Genomic DNA, 22,436 nt, shown 5'->3' with positions numbered 1-22,436 from the left:
TGTTGACCCTCCTCTTTATAGACTGGACACTGGTTCAAGTCCATCTGGTGGGGTCTCCTCAGCTTCCTTGATCAAGAGGCCAGATGACCCACCACCATTACAGGATATTTTGTGCGATGCTCATAGTCCCTGGGAACTAATCGACCCAGGAGGGCAAGGAGCAAAAAGTGTCCTTTGAATCCCTCTGACCCAATTAGTATAGATATCAAGGTATGTAAGACACTAATTTTTTTTACCAAAAAGGGTGAGGAATCCTCTGCCTTCACCTTTCTGAACATCCTGCATGTTTTACTCAACAACTTTCACTTAACAGAACAGACTTCACTTTGAACACAGAAGTGACATGTTTTATAATTATATGTAGTTTTATCTTTTTTTCATATTTTTGTCAAAAATTAAGAAACTTTCTATCTTAGACTTGTGGTATCTTGCCGGGAAGTAATTTTCCTTTGTGGAAGTAAGAAAGCTAGTGACTTTGATAAGCCTTACTGGAAGCTGTATAAAGGAGTAAAAGCCCCAATTTTATCACTTGCTTGTGCAATGCTTTAATTTAAATGTTCTAATTTAAAAAGGCATTTCAAGACAGCCTGAGGCTATTTGCATTCTAAAGCTTCTTTTGTAACTGTTCTGCATTTTATTTTGGTATAGGTCAAGCCTGTGATATTTTGGATGTCACAGAAAATAGTATACACTGCAAGACACCTCCCAAACCCCAGATTCTCAAAACTGTGTATCCAGGTAAGTTACCATGAATGAGAATGGTCAATCTATATTTGTAGAGAAAATTATTATTGACATATATTCTTTGTAAAGAATATTGTTTCAACACCATAGGATCTGTAGTAAGAATTTTGACAGGGACTAGAGAGATGGCTCAGTGGTTAAAAGCACTGGCTACTCTTGCAGACAATCCAGTTCCCAACACCTACATGGTGGCTAACTATCTGTAATTCCAGTGCCAGGAGTTTCTGTGTCCTCTTCTGGCCTCTGCAGGTATTGCATTCACATGGTATACTTACATACATGCAGGCAAAACACTCACACGTAAAATAAAAATAAATAATAAAACAATTTAAAAAGAATTTTAACAAATTTCCTCATAGTTTTGAGGTTTTCCGAGTTAGGAGATATTTGTGCAGCAAAGACTCTGCCAACTGGGCATGTTTGTATTAAAACAGTTGCATCAATACTGTACCAGCAGAGACAACCAGAGCCTAAATTCTGGTACCTTTTTGAAAAATAGCATTTCTCTACAAAAAAGAATGCAATGGCACACATATTTAAATCATGATTACTAAAACTTGGCAAAGTTAATGTGAGCATTTAAAAAATACGTTTTCCTGGGGCTGGAGAGATGGCTCAGTGGTTAAGAACACTGACTGTTCTTGCAGAAGACCCGGGTTTGAATCCCAGCACCCACATGGCAGCTAACAGCTGTCCATAACTCCAGTTCCAGGGGATCTGACAGCCTCTTCTGTCCTCCACGGTCATTGCATGACACAGGTACACTTACCTACATGCAGGCAATACGCGCATACACGTAAAATAAAAATAATAAAAAAACTTTTTCCTGCTTGAAAAATATAAATGGGGTAGATTAAATTCTTATTGGTCTAGAATGATATGGGAGTAAAAGTAAACGAAAGACATGTAACTCAAAGTTCTTTTCAGACGTTCTCTTTTAAACCCAATGAAATTGCAGTGCATGGCCATCCTGTACACTATGCATCCTTTGAAATGTTTGCGTGTAGTGTAGATCTCACATCTTCACTGTGCAATCTATTCATAACTGTGTCATTGGTATTTGGAGTATAATACATTCTTATTTCTAACCTTTCATTTCTTTGTTTGAATGCTAGTAAAAAGTTTCCAGTTTTACACAATAGTTTTGATATTAATAATTGATGAATTTAGAAAAAGTTATGGACATGTATCAGGGAACACTGGTGCTATAAAAGGTTGAGTTGCTCAAGCTTTTTGCTAAGAAAATTCAGATGAAGAAGATTAGTTGCTAGTTTCCAGGTACAAACAAACTTAAGACTACTGAAGGAAGACATAGCTTAATGGTGTTACACTTTAGGAAAAAAGAGGACAAATAATTTGACAATTCCTTTCTGATTAGAAAAAAGATTAATCACAGAGTATACAGCAAGTATAGCTACACCTAATTGAGGACATTCTCTCTTTGATTCTATCCAAGGAGATGAAGTCCTAGCATAGAATCAGTGTTTAAAGGAAAAAGAAAAAAAAAACAAAGAAAAATATATATTGAGAGAAAATATTAAAGCAACAATGTCTGTGTCTGTTCTTTGAATATTTGCTTTGTAAGCCCATTAGTAAATAACTTTGGTTAGATAGAATAATCAAGGCAAGGATATTATAACCAAATCATTTAAAATTTGAAGTTTTGTAACTTCACTATATAAAGCATCTATCATATCATAGGCAACATTGTACAATTATGTGTTGTCATCCTACCTAGAGCAGTCATTAAATGCCAAACATTTTACATGCACAGTGCTTGTCATCCACATAGAAACCAAGCAAAAGTGTTATTACATTTAATGTGAATCACAATTGCAGCTCAGGGAAATCAAGTAATAGTAAATAAATTGTAGATGGCCTGAGAACGCTCTGACTCTAGGCTCAGGAACATGTAGAGGTATGTGAAATTGTTTTGTTTGTACACACAGAAAACTTCTTTACCATGACCAAATAGAAGGCTGTGGAGGCACTGCATCATGATCCTAGTGAAGTTTCATTTATTCTATTATGTTTAGGTGGGAGAGGCCTAAAGCTCGAGATGTGGAATAACAGCCGGCCAGCACATCTTGAAGAGATACTTCACTACAATGAACACACCCCTGGGTACATGGGCGCCAGCTGGGTAGATTCAACTTTCTATATTTGGCCCATGGAACAAGACACATTTGTTGCACGCTTCAGTGGATTTTTGGTGGCTCCAGATTCTGATGTTTATAGATTCTATATCAGAGGTGATGACCACTATGCTCTTTATTTCAGTCAGACTGGACACCCAGAGGATAAGGTAGGGAAGCTGAAATATGCTGTTGGATAGCATGAAAACAATATGGTAATCCCCATAATGTGTCTGATTTATTCTAATCCAAATCAGTGAATGAGTTTGAGATCTTGCTATTTTTACACAGTGTGATGTAAACTATAAAGTTCTTGTAGAAATAAAATGATTTCCCTTGTTGATATTTTCTCTGCCAAGCGAAACATACATACATATATTCACTTGCACACACACACACACACACACACACACACACACACGCTTTAAAATAGAAACTTTTCTTGATTGTGGAGGAATTATAATCAAAGCGTAGGAAATATTAAAAAGAATAAAATTCTTACTATTTTACATTTACTCAGTTATTAGATGACAGTCTGACTTTATAATCAGTATTTGGATTTTGCATAGAGAGAATCTTAAATATAATCTTATGTATTATAAATAGAATCTTATAACCTAAAATCTATAAATAGAATCTTAATTTTGGAGTCATTTTGTTACATATTAGTACTAAATGACAAATGAGTGCCTTTTTTTTAAATTACTGACTAGTATGCGCTACATGAGTTTACTAAACTTAATTTCCTCCCTACTAATAAGTTTTTAATTTACTTCTGATGTTTTATGATGACAAATAATACTCTATTGAATTCCTTTGTTCATTTAATAATTTGGACTATTTCCTCAAGATTGTTCCACAAATATGAAACTAATAAATCAAATTTAAAAATCACATTTTAGTACTGAATTTATATGGCAAGATTGTTTCCTACACTGTTTCGTATGTGTAGATTGCTACTTGCAATTTGTGAATTCACTGTTACTTGTCAGCATTTTACTCAAAAGGTGACAATGATTCGAACTGAGAAGTCCAAAGTCCTCTCACATATGCATTTAGTGAGTTTTAGCATCTTTCAAGGGTGCATGTAATGAAATAATTTGTATAAAATGACATTCTTGTCAAAGTAAAATCCCATTTATATAACAACAACAATAACCCCTTCTTCAGTATGTATATTTTTTATTTTCCACTGCAATTATATTATTGGAAAAGCTAGCATCTGTGCAACAGCCTTTGGGTAGTGATGCTGCTGTTAGGGGGGCTGGAGCAATGATGAAAGCTCCATAACTGGAAAAATTCATGTTGCTATGAATCACATCTTAGAAGAAAAATATGAATTTTCACATTTTTCATATATGTTCTAAAATTGAAGTAGTGATAAATAAAAATTATTGAATAGAGTTGTTGAATTAAATTAAATTATTGAAATGTTTACTAAAATAAATTTCTTTCTTTCTTTCTTTCTTTCTTTCTTTCTTTCTTTCTTTCTTTCTTGGATAAGGTGAGGATTGCATATCACTCTGCTAATGCCAACAGTTATTTTTCGAATCCAACACAAAGATCGGATGATATTCATCTGCAGAAAGGAAAAGAGTAAGGGTATTTTTCTCTCACCATTAAGTTATCATGTAGCATTTAAGGAATGTAGCCTTATGTTTTACAATAGTTTAATTTCTCTGCATAGATATCGACTTAATTTAATTGATCATTGTTTTTCTAACACTTCGTTTTATTTTTGAGAATTTCATACATGAGTATTTGCATTATTTTTTTCTTCCCTCCCAGTCTCCCATCAATTCATCTCATACCACCTCCACTCCCTTTCAATTTCTCATCCTCTTCTTTGATTATTGTCATTACATTTTCATAATTTATAAGCATACATATATAATGCATTGAGTTCATCTATCGGTGCTTGTATGTACCTGTGTTTAAGGCTGCCCACTTGGGATTGAGCATTCTTAAACACTGGGGCTGTAACTCAATAATAATGAACTTACCGAGCATGCACAATGCCCTGTGTTCAATCTCTAGAACCACAAAAGTACTTATAATTGGTTGTTCTCCATGATTTTGTCATTTGATTCTTTATTTTGAAGAATACTGACATTCACTAAGCAAGTAAAATTTAAATTTTAAACTATTCCTATTGCAGAAGTTCTAATTATGTGAAATTTATTTAATACTGATTTTAATTCTTTTTACGATTGATTTTTCAGTCACTCCATTAATCTAATTTCTCTGTTACAATAGCTGAGCACTTAAAAATTGCTAGAGAGAAAGAAACCATGTGAATTGTATTATCACTGATAGTATGTATTATTTATTTATTTATTTATTTATTTATTTATTTATTTATTCATACCTTAAACAAAGCTTCACTGAGAAGGCCCAAGGTATAAGAAAAAGTCTCTAAAGAGATATATGCACAGGTTCATGGGGAGCTGCGTGTGGACAGAAATCTTGTTGTCCCAAGAAAACTATGGGTGATGGTCTGCTTTGCAAAGCCAGAAGTCAGGACCAGATGGGAAGTCAGACATGCTGCTCCGAGACAGCTGTACAACCCTGCCCTATGGGACCTCAGCTATGCTCTAGCCTTATAGGGCCTCAAGGAACAAGAAGTCCCACCACACACAGCTCCCAAAGATGTATCCTACCCCTTCATGTCACTCACCTGGAGCAGCCAACAGCTCAGCCACTGAAAGCTGATGGTTATGAGAAAGAAGATCCCATCATGGTAAAGAAAACCATGATGACCATGAAACCTGGGAAGGAGGTGGGTGTGACACACAGGCACTTCAGGAAGGTGCAGGGCAGTTACTGACAGAGCTTCCTGGCCACTCAGGCCCCGGACCATTGGGTGTCCCTTTCCCATTCATCTTGGATACCATGGAAGACCAGAAAGAGTTGGGTAAAACCAAAGCCCTCAGTTCAAATCCTGATTCGGAGTTTGGCCTCCATGTTGTGTGACCCTAGATCAGTTACCAAATGTCAGCACCACCCTTCCTCCTGGCCTGCAAAATGGTGAGTCGTAGCAGCCTCACACCATGCTGAAGATGCTATGAGGTGACGGGCATCAGGCACCCTGGCTTGTAGAGAAGGCCATTCTGTGAGATGTGCTATTATGTTCTGTGTTCTAGGCATAGTGCTACACACGTGCATTATTTATATGTTAATGGTTTCTGTCTTCACTTGTATGATGCTACAGTTTGGATGCATGTGTCTTTCACCAAGATGGTGATATTTTTTGCGGTTTTTTGTTTTTGTTTTTGTTTTTTGGTAATGATCGTGTGTTTTGTTTGGTTGGTTGGTAGCTTGGTCTTTTTGAGACAGGGTCTCCCTATTGCCCCAGCTGGCCTGGAACTCACTGGGTAGACCACACTTGCCTTTAATTTATAGAGATCTGCCTGCCTCTGCCCGAGTGCTGGGATTAAAGGTGTGCATCACCAAGCCCAGCTACATTGATTTGTTTTATGTGCTGAGTAAGGTTACTAATTTTAAAAGAAATCAAATCCTTAAAATTCTCTTGTTCTCTCATTGTTTTGAAGAACAATAACAGTTATAGCTATTATAAGGGACTCATGAGTCAAACAGAATAATTTCTGCAAAATGCTTAGTTTTGGTATCTAATACACAGCAAATGCTTAGTTAATACTTTTTGGGGGGCTCTTTTTGAAGACAGGGTATCCCTGTAACCTTCGCTGGCCTGGAATTCACTATGTAGTCCATGCTGGCCTTGATTTCACAGAGATTAGCCCTGCCTCTGCTCCCGAGTGCTGGAATTAAAGGCGTACATCACCATGCCTGGCCAGTTAATGTTATCAAGCTGCAAGTAAGGATACAGAATTTAGTATTTCTTCTTGTCTCATGATCTTTAATTAGTCTTGGCCACCTTGTTTCATCAGAGGTGTATACATATTCTTAAGGCAGCTCGGAGCCTGTATTAATCCTTCAATATCATTTTAACAAGGATACTACCCAAACTCCAATGATACCAGTCATGATAAATGTCCCTCATTCATTCAGGGTCTCCCATGAGCTTATTGTTGGCAACATGGCAATTTATAGGAACAACCATGTGGCATCAGCAAGGACAGACATGATAGCGATCCAGATGGGGAAGAAAAATATCCCTCATGTATAAGAGGTGGTCAGTGAATGCCTTAGCCTAAGCAGAAAATTAGATGATGAGCAAAGATTCTAAAAAAATCAAGAATTCTAAGGATGAGGCATGAAGAATTCCACCTATCTTGTTGGAGGGCCATAATCAGCCTAATCAGTAAAAGTTCTGAGGCAATGTCTTATTCTCAAACTACAAATAGAGTCAACTTTAAGGCATGTCCAGTTGTGTTAGCCCTCCATCAATGTTTCAAATACCCAAGAAGATCCAAACCATATCAAGGACTTTCAACCTCAATTCCTGCATTCACTCAACTACAAAAATGTGTGATGTATGTAGGCCTAGCTGCGAACTCTTGAATATTCTAAACATCTTCATTAACTTATTCCTATCCTCGGTGTTATATTCCATGGAGTTATTATTACAGTCTATGATATTATTTTGTTTAAGGTCCTTGAGCATCGGGGCTAATATCTTCTTCAGTAAATATTTATTGATTAACCTGAATGGGAACAGGTTTCTGACGATGAGGGTATATTATGTTCTTCAATTTTATTTTTGTAAACTGCTGCAAAGCCCTGTACTAAACCCCATTTTATATAATCTATATAATTTAATGACTTTTACAGACTTTTAATTTAAAAAGATTTCATGACATGTTTGGGAGAAAAATAATGTCTTCATTATTCTGTTTTCCAGATACTACATTGAAATTTTGCTGCAGGAGTATAGATTGAGTGCTTTTGTTGATGTTGGATTGTACCAGTATAGAAATGTCTTTACTGAAAATCAAACAGGAGATGCAGTAAATGAAGAACAAGTTGTCAAATCCCAGTCAACCGTCATGCCGGAAGTACAGGTTTGCTGTGATGATAGATCTGCTTTACTGACAATGAATGTCCAAGGCTGGAGAATGGTCACTGGTAGAATGTCTGCCTAACATTTGTGAGACCTTGAGTTCAACTTCTAGCCTTGAGAAGCAGTAATCACACAAGGACCTGCTCCATTTGGTGACTGATTTCACTCGATTACATGTATAAGGGGAATACAGTCATGTAGTGGTTGAGTTTCATCTTGACATATCTGCATTACAAACCTATCAAGCTTTTACTTTGTAAGACATATCTAAAAATGTTGTAAAATATAATTTTATCATTGATAGTAAAGTGGAGCACTGAAGAGGCATTAAATAGCAATATTGACTAAAGCACATTTATGTATTAATGTTTTTCATCGGAAAATAGGTTATAACATTGGAAAACTGGGAAACAACTAATGCAACCAATGAAGTTCAGCAGATCACAGTGAGCAGCCCGTGTGTGGGAGCTAATTCCTGTTCACTTTACCAATTCAGATTAACTTACAACATGGAAAAAACTGGTAAGTTATGAATAGTAAGTTGACACACAAAATAATGGATTTCATTATGACATTTTCACACATGCACATTATTGATATTATTGTACCTCCCTCATATTTGTCTTCCACCTTCCTGATCAGCGTACTGTTTGTGAAGTTCAGAGTTCATCTAGATAAGTAGAAAATTACAGGAGAAACCCAGCACAGTTCACTCTATGTATGAGCATAAGTATAAAGTATTTGCTCTAGTCAATGACACTGCCTGAAAAATATCATTTCAATAGTATGCTAGATAAACGAGAAGAAACATGCATTGTGAAGGAAGACTTATACTTGGATCGCATGAGAACAACTTTCTGGCATATAACATAATATTCTGTTTTAAAATGTTAATAAATGTGCATCGAAAGGCATATAAATGCTTTGCATATCTATGACTCACAGGTATAAGAAAAATGGGAATAAAATTTATCATTATAGAGAATAAATACATATTCCAATTTGCCTTAGTAGTAGATCTACAAAATATTGATTCATCAGTTTAATAACACATTTCTATATTTGTTAATAAATCCTAAAACTTAAATTTTGCTTTTCCTGTTGTCTTATGTAATATAGATTAGTGCTTATTGTTTGCAAAACACAATGCTTATTATAGTGGCAGTATTAAAACAATAAAGTATTCTCTACTATCAAAAACATCACTAATCAATGAAACAGTCAACATTTCTATACTGGATCAATTTTCTACATTATAGCTTTTATGCTATCAAGTGTAGCCATTAACTAAAAAATTAAGCACAAGATATCAATTTGGGCTGTGGTAGACTAAAAGTATTTCAATTTTCTACTTTTCTTTTATAATTTTTCCAAAGTCTGGCTGCCTGCTGATGCTTCTGACTTCAGGTTACAATCAGCTTTAAATGACCTTTGGTCTATAAAACCAGATACAGTTCAAGTAACAAGTACTAGGAATGCCCAGAGCTACATCTACACAATAACCTTTGTATCAACTAGAGGTAAGTTTGAATTTCACTGTTTGTCCTGTACAATGACAGTATAAAATCATTTCATAAAATGGTAAAGATAAAAAAGATTTAGATCCATCACCTTGTGCAATGTCAGAAGACATAGAAATTAAGTGGTACTCATTTCCTTTGGCAAGGAATTTATAACTCCCACACGTGAGAGCACATATATGCAGCACAAGTACACTGCTAATACAGGAAAATTTTATAAATTAGTAATATTAATTTTGAAAATTAATTTTAATAAATCAGGGTTGTTTCAGAGACAAATTCCTAACCAAATCTTTCTTGAAGAAAGAAATATGGCTAAATTCATAAGGATACTATTCCCTACCATGGATCTTCCATGAAGATTGAGAGGGGTCTTTAGAATATTGAATCCCTGTGGAGTCCTGCAGCTAAACAAATCATTATCTGTATTTAATGCAAATTTAATTGATTTTTCCATCCTTTTAAAAGTACTTCAAGTGATATATTTTTAACCTAGTGTTACTGCTTCACACAAGACATTTTTTGAAACATTGAAATAGGCAATCTACTGTTAAGTCAAGTTTAGCAGCCAAGTTGGCCATGTGGTAAGTCAAAGCCAGTACAATGGGTGTGTGTGTGTGTGTGTGTGTGTGTGTGTGTGTGTGTGTAGGTGAATATTTTCTTTGGAAATTTTTTTTTTGAGACAGGGTCTCCCTGCAGCCCCAGCTGTCCTGGAATTCACTATGTAGACCAGGCTGGCCTAAACTCACAAAGATCCGCCTGCCTCTGCCTCCCAAGTGCTGGGATTAAAGGTGTGCACCACCACACCTGGTGGAAATTGTTATTTTTAAATTCATATAATTGAAATATTACCTTAGTGCTTATGTCCTGCATTACAGAATTGTTAATTTGATTATTGAGTGGAAGATGAAGAATTTTATCATGAACTGACGTTCTAGAAATTTTGATGCTTGTCAAAACATTATATAAGTGAAAATATGGCTAGTCATGTTGATCTACTTGTAGATCATAGAAAAATGTTGAGGCTTCAGCAGAGTCCTTACCAAATATGTAGCAAAATCATAACTGGCTATATTCTAAGACTTTACCCGATAGAGAAAGTCAGTGGAATTGAAAATAAGAGAAACTTTGGAGGACCAGGCTTTATTTCTCTCAAAATGACACTTTATGCAGGAGCCTCCATCTTTCCCATTCCTCTTTTGAGTTGATGAAACTTCAAATATAATCAATCTGATCACATTTGAATGTCTGTTATAGATTTATGAATGTCTTATAAATTTTCTTTTAAATATTTGAGTTGGTATCTCATTGCAGGAGACTTTGATTTGCTTGGTTATGAAGTATTTGAAGGGAATAATGTCACACTGGATATCACTGAACAAACCAGAGGAAAACCTAATTTGGAGACATTCACACTGAGTTGGGATGGGATTGCATCTAAGCCCCTTGCTGCACAGTCATCAGAAGCTGAAGTATGCTCCAGGAACATTCTACCATGTAGTTCCCCTGGATCTTTTGAAAGTACAAGCTGGCTATTTAGAGACAGATAAGAAAGGACATTGCTTCAAGAAATCAATGAAGATCACTTAACTTTTCCAGAGAAATAGATATGAAAGTTATGAGATTCATAAGTGTATATTAATTCTTGTTTAATACAAAATATTTAGTATTAGCTAGGCAAGGTGGTACATGCCTTTAATATCAGCACTCTGGAGGCAGAACAGGCAGATCTCTGTGAGATGGAGGTCATCCTGGTCTACATAGTGAGCTCCAGGCCAGCTGGGGCTATAGGGAGGTCCTGTTTCCAAAATAAAAATAAAAAATAAGTCAAACAAAATATCTAATATTGTTAAGAATAGGCTTACAATATGTGCATCTCTTCTTTTGAAAATAAAATATATTTGAGCATAGAATTTTTTTCTAATTGATTTTTAGTTTATTGGGGGAAATCCTTTACTTGTAATCAGTTAATTTACTAAAATTTCTGTGTCATAAATATTTCTGTCTCTAATAGACACAAAAACAATCTAGTATAACCACCCATCCTGCTACAAACCATTTCAAAGTTACCATAACCTTGCTCTCCTTTTGTGTAGAGACTTTGTGTCCCTATCCACCCCAAATCCAATTTTTCACTGAGGTTAAAAAAACAAAAAAACAGACCAAAAAAAAACCAAAAAAAACAAAAAACAAAAAACAAAAAACCAAAAGACAAACAAAAAACAACAACAATGGGGAAAAAAAAAAAACGAGTGATGGAGTACAGCAAAAGGCTTTGTTATAAAATTCAAATGGTTTGTTATTTTATTAAACAGAAATCCATCTAAATATTAATCTCACATAAAGACTACTTCAAAGAGAAGCAATTCATTTTGTTACTGTCTTGGCTAAATCATTGTGAGGAAAGAAGGGAGTAAATACTGTAAAGACAGAAAGGAGTTCTTTGACCTGTGTCAACGAGACCTATTGTGTTGGGCAGTGTGGGCAGGGCATATGTGTTACCTTATCTTGGAACTTACCTCTACCATGCATTTCAGTTAGTGTTTGCTTGAGGATTAAATATTATACCCCATTTTAAACCTTTAATCCTAAACAACAGGGGCTGGAGAGATGGTTCAGTGGTTAAGAGCCCTGGCTGTTCTTGCAGAGGACCTGTACTTGGTTCCCAGCACCCACATGGTGGCTAACACCTACCATTAATTCCAGTTCCAAGGAATCCACCGCCCTCTTCTGGCCTCTGTTGTTATTACATGCATGGGTCCACATATACATGCAGCCAAAACACTCATACACATTAAATGAAAATAAATAATTAAAAATTCTAAGCAACAATTATTTCTATGGTTTATCAGAGAAATAGATATGAAAGTTAGGTGACTCATCAATACCTCCTAATTCCTGTTTCGTCCAAAATATTTCATGCTTTTGGAGAATCATTAAGTATAGGCTTACAGTATTTGCAACTCATTTTGTAATAGAATACATCTGAGCATATAGGTTTTTTTCTTGGTTAACTTTGAGTTTATTGAGAAAAATGCTTTATTTGAAATTAATTTAATTGGGCAACAATTCATTTAGATTTTCTTTGTTGTTCTCTTTAAAACACTACTAAACAAAATGTTTACAGTATACAAAAATAAGGTAATAATTGCCAATTGGACATAATGATTCTAAAATAAAACCCTTAAAAAGATCAATGGACACTAAACAATCATGTGCTAACTTGAAAAAATTTAGGACATTATGGATAAATTATCATAATTACAGCTAACATGGGAATTGCCTTGTGAAAGTATTTTGATAGAAAGTTAATTGTCCAAATTAATAGTCAAATTATTGATGTCCTAAGGTCCTGACAAGGAAATTACTGAAGTGCGTGTTGTTCCTCCAGTTTCAGATGGCTGTGGAAGAGATGGTTAGCACTAAGTGCCCACCAGAAATCGCACATCTCAAAGAAGGATTCCTAGTCAAATATTTCAGGGATTATGAGACTGATTTTGACCTGGTATGGAATGCTGAATGAACTTTGAAACTGACTAACTAAAACTTCACATAAGTGTTTGGAATTTTGTGGTTTCTTTTCTTGAACTAACATTAGTCATTTTATTGTTCTAAGTCATTTGCAAAAGCAGTTTTATTATAGATTTACTAGTAATGCCTGTTCTTACATCTCACATTACAAGATGATTGTGAAGACTGGAGCTAGATATGCACCATTTCCAAATGACACTGTAAGAATAAGAAATATAGGGATGGGGAGATGGCTCAGTGGACTTGATGTACAAGCATGAAGACTTGAGTTAAGATCCCCAGGACCTAGGCAAAGCCAGACACAGTAGCATGCATCTATAATCCCAGGACTCCTATAGAGAGATGGGAGGTGGAAATATCAGAATCCTCAGTGGCCCCCGTGTGTGCAGCAGCAAACAAAAGATTGTCTCAAACCATGTGGAAGGTAAGGACTGACACCAGAGGCTCTTCTCAGACCTCCACACATGTGCTGTGGCATGCGTGCATCCTTAACATAAACATGCACACACAATTCATACAGGCATGCACACACACATATACAAGAATACAAAAATATAGAGTTTAGATATGTCATTGAGATCAATACTCTAGAAGCAACTGTCAATACTTTAGAAGGATTCTAGAAGAACCTTTAAAATATATATCACATGTATGTCTCATGGGTACATTTATCAGAGATAAAAATGGAAAATTTTCAGCTTGATTAGCAACCTTCTCAACTTAATATATATGTGTGCCTTGATGCAATACTATTGATCATGAGGATTATTTTACACCTCACTTCTTCCCTCCATATCTCCTATCACCATCCCAGCATGTATTTTATTTTAAAAATATTTTTTATTATTTATTTTTTATGTGTTTGAGTGTATTACCTGTATACATGTAAGTGCACCTGTGTCATGCAATACCAATGGAGGTCAGAAGAGGGCCTCGGATCCACTGGAACTGGAGTTACATGTGGTTGTTAGCCACCATGTGAATGTTGAGAATGGAATCTGGGTACTCTGCAAGTGTAGCCGGTTAACCACTGTAGCATCTATCCAGTCCTGCAACATGCATTTCTATATTCTACCTGACCTTAGCTATTTTCATTTTCTCACTTTCCTGACGTCACTATTTTGCAAAGATTTTTATTGTTTTTATCCTCTGAAGCCTATTGGCCCTTTTACTGACTTGAACAACTTTTGTTTAATCTTTAAAAATAAACTCATCTGTCATTTTCACTGGGACATTTTTCTTGATGCTTTTGTATGAGTTTGATGCCTCTTCTCAAGAGTAATGTGATCCTTGGGGCTGGAGAAATGACTCAGAAGTTAAGAGCACTAACTGCTCTTGCTGAGGACCCCAGTTCTGTTCACAGCACCCACATGGCAGCTAATAACTGTCCATAACTCCAGTTCTGGGGATCCGACATCTTCTTCCAACCTCTGTGGGTATTGCATGGCATGGGAGCACTTACATACATGCAGGCAATACATTCGTACACATAAAATAATATAATAAGTAAAATAATTTTTTTAAAAAGTAATATGATCCTTATACCATTTTCCTAAAGTGGTAGCTCCTTTATATAGGGATAGTGTTTCATTACGTGAATTATGAAAAATTAAACAAAAACATGGCACATAGTAAATATTGAACAAAAATTAATCAGAAGAAAAAAATAAATATCCCTAAGGAGCTTGCAATATAAGAAAAACAGTAGGACTTTGAAAATAACCACTTACAGGCACAAAGAATTATATGATTAGGGGTCTGAATGAAAATGTGAAGAATTCAGAGAAGGGAATGAACATTTCAAGTTAAAATACTTTAGGAAATAATGGGCTCTGCATTGGAACTTGAGTAACTTAGTTAATGTGGGGAGAACAGCAAGACAATAAATCATATTTTCATTTAAAATATGATTGTTTCTTTAGGAGAATGTTAATAGAGGGGAGAAAACAGCTGAGACAGATGCTTACTGCGGTCGTTATTCCCTGAAAAACCCAGCTGTTCTTTTTGATTCAGCAGATGTTAAACCAAACAAACTACCATATGGAGACATTTTATTATTTCCTTATAATCAGGTAAGCTCATGAAAATTATATGGTAATTGAATCTGGAAAATACCTTGGTAATAAAATTTCATGAAATTTGAAGACAAGGAGAAGTGCTTGCCATTTTGAATCATGTCATGTTTAGACAGGAAGAATGATTCTGATTTTGAATCTTGTGATTTCTTCTGGTGATTCTTAAGGAAAAAAAGAAGGAAGGAAGAGAAGAAGAGAGGGAGGGAAAGAGAGAGGACAAGAAGGAAGCATAGCACCATGTGCTCTAATTTATCTCAGAAGTTTAGAAAAATTATATGCATAATATCTAATTAGAGCTAGTGATAGCTTACCTCCATAGGGAGTGAACTGTTTCCATTAGTAAAGGAAACGATGTCCACATAAACAAAGAACTTACTGAATGTGAGGTCACTCCAGCTTCACTCCCTCTTCTATAAGGGGCACTGTCTTCCTCAGTTCTCTAGCTGGTTGAAATATACCATTTCTTTGTCTGTGTCATGATAAACTTCATATAAAAATGCTCAATAAATATTTGTTGATTTGGATTGTATTTGTTGAATACAAAGTAAGATATTGTTACTGATTCCTATTTTTTATGTAGTTGTGTCTAGCATACAAAGGATCCCTGGCAAATTATATTGGTCTAAAGTTCAAGTACCAAGACAATGGCAAGATTACTAGAAGTGCTGATACACGATTTGAATACAACTTTGCTTATGGAAATGAGTAAGTTATACTATGAGTTTGACACCTTAGGTTTTGCTCCAATGTATAGACTATAAAGACAATCTTACTTTTTTTGGTGTGTATGGTGTGTCTGTGCGGTGTGTGTGGTGTGTGGTGTGTGTGTGTGTGTGTGTGTATGTGTGTTGTTTAGAAGGAAGATTCAAACTTTATTTTTCTCTGTACATATGCTTTCTAGCAGAAATAGCTGTTTCAGAAAGTCTATAGATTATAAACATAAAACCGATCTAGTAACATCAGCAGCACCATTTCAAAGACAAAAACAACTTTCACTTTAAAATTTAAATTATATATTATTAACTCTAATAATGTTCCTAGATACTGAGAGTAAGCAGAATGAGATTAATTTAGCACTATATTGTTACTAGACTTTAACCACTGAAAAATCATAGTGCTTGCAATGTGTTGATTGAGAAAATATTTTGATTATAGAAGAGGATGGAAGGTTTAGAAGTGATACTTTGTCAATAGCTGGACATGTGAAAATTAAAATAGAGAAATATCAAGAAACAACTGAGGATATAGCTCAGTAAAAAGTACTTGCCTAGCATGAACAAGGCCCTGAGTTTTATACCCAACACCACAAAGAAAGAGAGACAGAGAGACAGAAAGACAGAGACACACACAGAGAGACAGAGACAGAACCAAACGAGTCTAAAGAATGCTATTTAATAACCACAGACACAATACCTTCAAATATAATTTAGTTCTTTGTAATTTGGTTTTCTTTAATTATTAATTTTATGAAATTTGTGCAAATCTAACTTTTAATAAACCAATTATTATTATTTCTTGAGAATTTTACACATGAATGTTTTTTATAAAATTCATCCCTTTTCCCTTCCCTCCAATTCCTCTCCAATGCATCCCACCACTCTTCCCTCTAAACTTCATGAGCTCTTTAAAAAAAAGAAGAAGAAGTGCAGAATACATTTAGTGCTACCTGTGTGTGCATGAATGGAGGGTCATCTACTGGAGCATAGGTAGTCTCTCAGGCGATGCATCCCTGAAAAATTCCTGACCCTCCCTCCCCAAGCAGTTATCAGTTGCCAATGGCTCCTCAGCTAAGGATGGAGCTCCTTAAGCCCCATCCCATCTGTGTTGAGATTTTGGCTAGTTCGATCTTGTGGCAGTCTTGTAATTACATTTGTGTGTGTGTGTGTGTGTGTGTGTGTGTGTGTGTGTGTGTGTGTGTGTGTGTCTGTGTTGGGTATGCACATATGAGTGTAGGTGCATGTGGAGGCCAGAAGCAGTTATGAGCCATCTGACATGGGTCCTGGGAACTGAACTCTGGTCCTCTGCAAGAGCAGTATGTGCTCTTAACCTCTAAGCCATCTCTATAGCTCCAGCTAACTTTTAACTTTTAAATGGAAAAAACATCAAGTTATGGTAGAAATAATAACGAACACAGACACTATTTTATAGCACATTTGTTATGAATTTTAGACTTTCTTTAAAGTATGCTTTACATAATGTTAAATTCATTCTTTTAAAGTACAAAGTTCACCAAGTTTTAACAACTATACAGTCATGTTACTATCATACCAATACATGTATAGAGCATTTCCTTACAACAATATGGATTTTTTTCTTTCATACAAAGTTTATGCCAAAAAAGTAACCAAGTCTGAGTTCTCAATCTGAAAAAAATTAGTTTTCTTTGTCTTTTTCTGTCATAGCTCCATCAAAATCTTTTATATATTTTTATCATTTTTATCCCACTTTAAAGTCTGCAATTTAAGCATTCATCACTTTATAATACATAGAGAATAGAAGTATATTCCTATGACAGGGCTGGTTCTCTGGTAACTCAGAATGGTCACATATCAGGCAATTGTGAACCAGAAACAGAACCTCCTCTTGACACTCAGATGGTCAGGGACAGAAAATGACTCAGAGTTGGACACTAATGCCAGCTGGAATGAAAACCTTGTTTGTCTTATTTTTAAAAAAATGGTTGGACAACAGAGTTAAGTTGAAGACAGCAGGGTGGGCTGCTGGAGTGTTCCAGTAGAGGTAACACTCCACCAGGTGGGTATAAGACATGCTCACTGGGACAATAACAGGAGACGGACCAGGTAAATAGGTACAGGCACACATCAGAAACAGAACTATGAAGACAAAAGATAGCCTTTGATATAACCCTTCTTTGTGTCCAGGTGAAAAGCTCATAATTTTTGAGAAGCTTTTCCTGCATATAACCTTTCCTCCTATGAAAGTGGGATGACTTATGTTAAAGAAAGAATAATTTATATAATGATATCCTCAACCTGTAATCTCCAGCCCTTCAGACACTGTAATCAATGGACAAAATGAGGGCAACTATGTACCAAGTTTAAATATACAGGTCAAAGTCTCTATCCATGAGGGCAGAAGCCACAGGAAAACAGGCATCAATTTTGTCTTTGTTAAGAGGAAAAATCTTTAAAGTGCATTGGGAATTTCAGGGAATTCTTTTGTAGACATACATTTTTCAAAAATATTCCTTAGAATCTTAAACACGGAAACATAATATGTCTTGCTCTAGGGAAAGCTTTCTATAGACACCCATAGGATGGAAAGAAAAAAATGGTACACAGAAAGTTGATCTGATACTGAGGCTGGACTCATGAGCTCTGTCCACATACACTGTATGTAGTTTGCACAGAGCTATAAGCAGCTGTTCTCTGAGAAAGATATAGAACACCCTTGGGTTGCATTTTCTCATGAACACTTAAAATTAGCAGTCAAACCCATTTTCTCCCTAGTAAAAACCTCAGCAAATATTTAACAGAAGTCCTTTACCTGACAGCTTAGCTGTATCATAGGCATTTGAATAAATAGCCTATGATCCTATGTATACAGTAAGTTTTGCATTTTAATATATTCCTTCCCTGTTTAGCTTCTTCTGAAGGTAAAGGTGATAGGGAGGGAAGGAAAGTAAAATGAAGAAAGAAGGAGAGGAAGCAGGAGGGAGAGGAGAAAGGGAGGGAGGGAGAGAGAGAAATTGAAAAGTGTGTTGATCTGCATATGACTTTTAGTTCATTACATACTTCTGTATATAAATTTTGGACTTAACAAAGCTGGTTCTTAAAATGGAATGAGTGGGAATAATTAATTATGGAGAATTTTGACACAGGACAAACCACCACGACCCTATGTTGGCAGTCATATGGACAGAAGCTATGCCAGGGATCAAGGCACACACAGCAGGTGCACACAGGCTGCCGTACATTCTGGCCAGTTTGCTTAGATAGCTGGTGATCCCTTCCTTGGTGGATCATTAGGAAGCAGAAGTTTTTCTTAAAGGGGTATTTTGCCAAGGTGCATTTTGCTACAGCAATTCTCTGCATGTCCTTATTGAACAGTAGAATCACCATTTCAGTCTTGATGCCACCATCTGTAGACATTTCATGCCACCAGTGAAATAGTATCTTGAAACATTTTATAGCTCTCCTTCTTCTGTTAGTCAAAGTGTGAAGATTGCTGCATTTGATAAACAATTCTCTCCATTTAGTCTGTAATTTATCTTCTCTGTAGTCATTTGAAATTGTACTGTATTTGATGGAATCTATGGATTTTCTTTACCCTAAATGATACAAACATTTAAACAAGAATATCATGGCTTTGAAGTATAGAGTTCTGCCATTAAAACTCCACAGTAATCATTTGCCATTAGTCTTTGTTAGGGTTGGGGTCTGCTAACCATTTCCCCTGTTCTATGCTGGGTTTTTGTCTGATTCAGTTGGCAAGGGTCTTGTGAATGCTCTCAGCATTGCTACAAGCTCATATGAACAACTTTCCAGTAGCCTGAAAGTCTCTGTTTCCTTATGTTCATGTACCAACTCTGGCTCTTAAAAACTTTCAACTCCGTCTTCTGCAATGGTCCCTGAGCCATGGGTGGTTGAGGTTTTTATAGAGGATTCTTACCCAGGGACATGCACTCTGCTGTCTCTTATTCTCTAAAACTTAGGCAGTTGTGACATTGTGTGCATCACACTCTGTTGTATGAGGAAGCTTCACTGATGAGAGTGAGGGATGTGTTAGTATTCTCTCTACCCCCTGTTCTTTTATGTTCCATGAGCCTTAGGTATAGAGGTTCCACTGTAGATGTGTCACCTAGGGCTGGGCATCTCTCAGACATATATTCTCTGTGTGTGACCAGTTGTGGAACTCTGCAATCGCCTCCCTCTGTTGCAAAAAGAAGCTTCTTTGATTAGTAGTGTGTGGTACATTTGGGGAGGGGAGAGGGAGTCCAAATTTGATTAAGATGTATTATATGAAATATACAAAACCTCAATAAAAACATTAAAAATGAAAAAATCAAAAACTTATCACAATTAAGATTAAAAACACTCATACTCTGGTTGGTACTTCTAGATATGCTCATATGAAATTTAGGCTTTCCTCCTGAAGCAAATAGATGTATTAGTTTTAGGATTTTTTTTCCGTAAAAAAAAAAAAAAACCCTAAAACTAATACTTAAAGTTAGTGCTTAAAGTTCTATTTTCCTTCCAAGAATTGTTATATACTTTTCCAAAAACAATGATGTTTGTAGTTATAAAAGATTTGAAATCCTAAAGCTGGCTGATTTCTTTTCAGAGGTGGAATTCTTGAGCCACAAAGGTAAAATGTACAATTCACTTGCATTTTATCAATAATATTTGCCTCCTCTTTTTCACTTACAAAAGATGTATCTGGTATCTTTCTTAAAATGCCATATTTTCCAAATAGTTTTTCACTTATAGAATTAGTAGTAAAATTCTACTTAAAGAACCTAAACATAGTTTTTAAGCACTGTAATTTAATGTAATCTGTGCATGCCAATTTCCCAAACTATTAAATGCAGTAAAAACCTAGATTCACTGGAGGTAGATCTCACAAATGTATGAGCCATGAAGAAAACAGGAGTAGAAAGCGCTCAAGCAAATCAGTCCAGTGGCAACTGAGCTTATTGTGAACTGTAATGAGTCCTTTGAATGCAGTATTTATCTCTGTTACAAACTCTCATAGCTGAATTGCTTAACTGTGATTTATGGGATTCCAGTGAAGTTAATATTTAATGGAAATTCTCCATCCAAATTACACATTTAAAGTGTATTGTGCAGCCATGCATATCTCTAAATAACTTGGCACCACTTCGTTACTTAAAATAATGGACAATGCTACTTTGATTTCTGAGGTGGAATTAAGTTCCAGTTTTGCTTCTCAGCATTGGGCAGAACTTAATGCTCTTTTGTAATTAAAACTTTCATTGTGTATATTCATTGTACACAGTAATGTTTACATAAGAACATTTCTCTCCAAAAATATAATGCATTTTGAGCATGCCCCCTCTACTGTCTCCCCTTCTCCCCCTCCTCCCCCCACTACTCCACTTTCTTCCCTTAGACATTTTTGTCTCCTTTGATGTCCCACAAACATACATAAGTTTATACATCTCTATAAAATATAAGAATCACAAATAAGAGAAAAATATGTTTTGTCTTTCTAAGACCTATTAAATTTCTTAATCTGATTATCTCCAGTTTCTTCTATTTTCCTACAAACAACATAATTTCAATCTTCTTCAAGGCTAAAAAGATTCATTGTGTATATACTGTATTTCCTTTATTCATTCCTCTGTCTTTGACACCTAGATTGGTTCCATCATTTAGTAATCATAAGTAGTGCCTCAATAAACATTGATGTGAGAGTAGCTCTGTGCTGTATTTACTTGAAGACCTTTGAGTAGATATCCAGGAATGATTTAGCTGGGCCATTTGGTAGATCTATTTTTAGATTTTGAGGCTCCTACAACCTGACTTCAACAGTGACTTGACTAGTTTATATTCCCAGCAGCAGTATTTGACTGTGCATACTTGCTAGTATTTGTTGTTATTTATTTACTTAATGACTGCCATCCCCACTGGAGCCTCAGTGGAATTTGAGTTTGAATTTCTCTAATAGCTAGTGACATTAAATTTTTTTCCATGTGTTCATTCATCATCTTCTATCAGGCATGATGATACTCCATTCATTGATCTTTTTGCTCAGGATTGTTTTGGGTCTCCAGGATCATTTGTGCTTTCACATGATCTCTCTCTCTCTCTCTCTCTCTCTCTCTCTCTCTCTCTCTCTCTCTCTCTCCATATGTTCATGTGTGTGGATATGTGTCTGTGGGAAGGAGTGCATATATGTAAGTAGGGTACATGTACATGTAGGTATGCTGAGGCCAAATGACAGTCTTGAATGTTGTTCTTCAAACAGTATTCACATTTTTCAGAGACAGGGTCATTCACTGCTCTAGAACTTGCAGATTGATACACGAATTGAACTGTAAGTCCTAGGAATCACCTGTCTCTGCCTCCCCAGGTAGGGTATTGCAAGCATATACCACCATGACTTGCTTTTTTTATGTGACCTTTGAGTATTGAACTAAAGTCTTCATGCTTGCAAAGCAAGCCCTTTACCACATAAATTATCCCCTAAGTTTCTTCCATATGAATTTTAAGGCTCTTTTTCTCTTTTTGAAAAGAATGCCTTTGGAATTTTTATGTGCTCTGCCTCCCCAGGTAGGGTATTGCAAGCATATACCACCATGACTTGCTTTTTTTATGTGACCTTTGAGTATTGAACTAAAGTCTTCATGCTTGCAAAGCAAGCCCTTTACCACATAAATTATCCCCTAAGTTTCTTCCATATGAATTTTAAGGCTCTTTTTCTCTTTTTGAAAAGAATGCCTTTGGAATTTTTATGTGTTGCATAC

At 35.7% G+C, this 22,436-nt stretch overlaps 1 protein-coding gene across 1 annotated transcript in view; it reads left to right on the top strand.

Moving 5' to 3' along the window:
- Pkhd1l1 (PKHD1 like 1) overlaps positions 1-22,436 on the top strand; it is a 171,424-nt gene that overhangs the window by 32,308 nt on the left and 116,680 nt on the right. The window contains exons 12-21 of the mRNA XM_017802801.2: positions 649-738; positions 2,781-3,049; positions 4,384-4,475; positions 7,702-7,861; positions 8,247-8,382; positions 9,237-9,380; positions 10,695-10,852; positions 12,772-12,885; positions 14,834-14,983; positions 15,567-15,691. Of these exons, the coding sequence (XP_017658290.1) occupies positions 649-738; positions 2,781-3,049; positions 4,384-4,475; positions 7,702-7,861; positions 8,247-8,382; positions 9,237-9,380; positions 10,695-10,852; positions 12,772-12,885; positions 14,834-14,983; positions 15,567-15,691 (1,438 nt within the window). The remainder of the gene's footprint in view (positions 1-648; positions 739-2,780; positions 3,050-4,383; positions 4,476-7,701; positions 7,862-8,246; positions 8,383-9,236; positions 9,381-10,694; positions 10,853-12,771; positions 12,886-14,833; positions 14,984-15,566; positions 15,692-22,436) is intronic.

The sequence above is a fragment of the Nannospalax galili genome, unplaced genomic scaffold (assembly GCF_000622305.1).
Source record: "Nannospalax galili isolate Female #2095 unplaced genomic scaffold, S.galili_v1.0 scaffold284, whole genome shotgun sequence".
NCBI classification, from domain to species: Eukaryota; Metazoa; Chordata; class Mammalia; order Rodentia; family Spalacidae; genus Nannospalax; species Nannospalax galili.
Note: the sequence above shows the minus strand (reverse complement) of the source record. Positions and strands in the feature narration are given on the sequence as shown.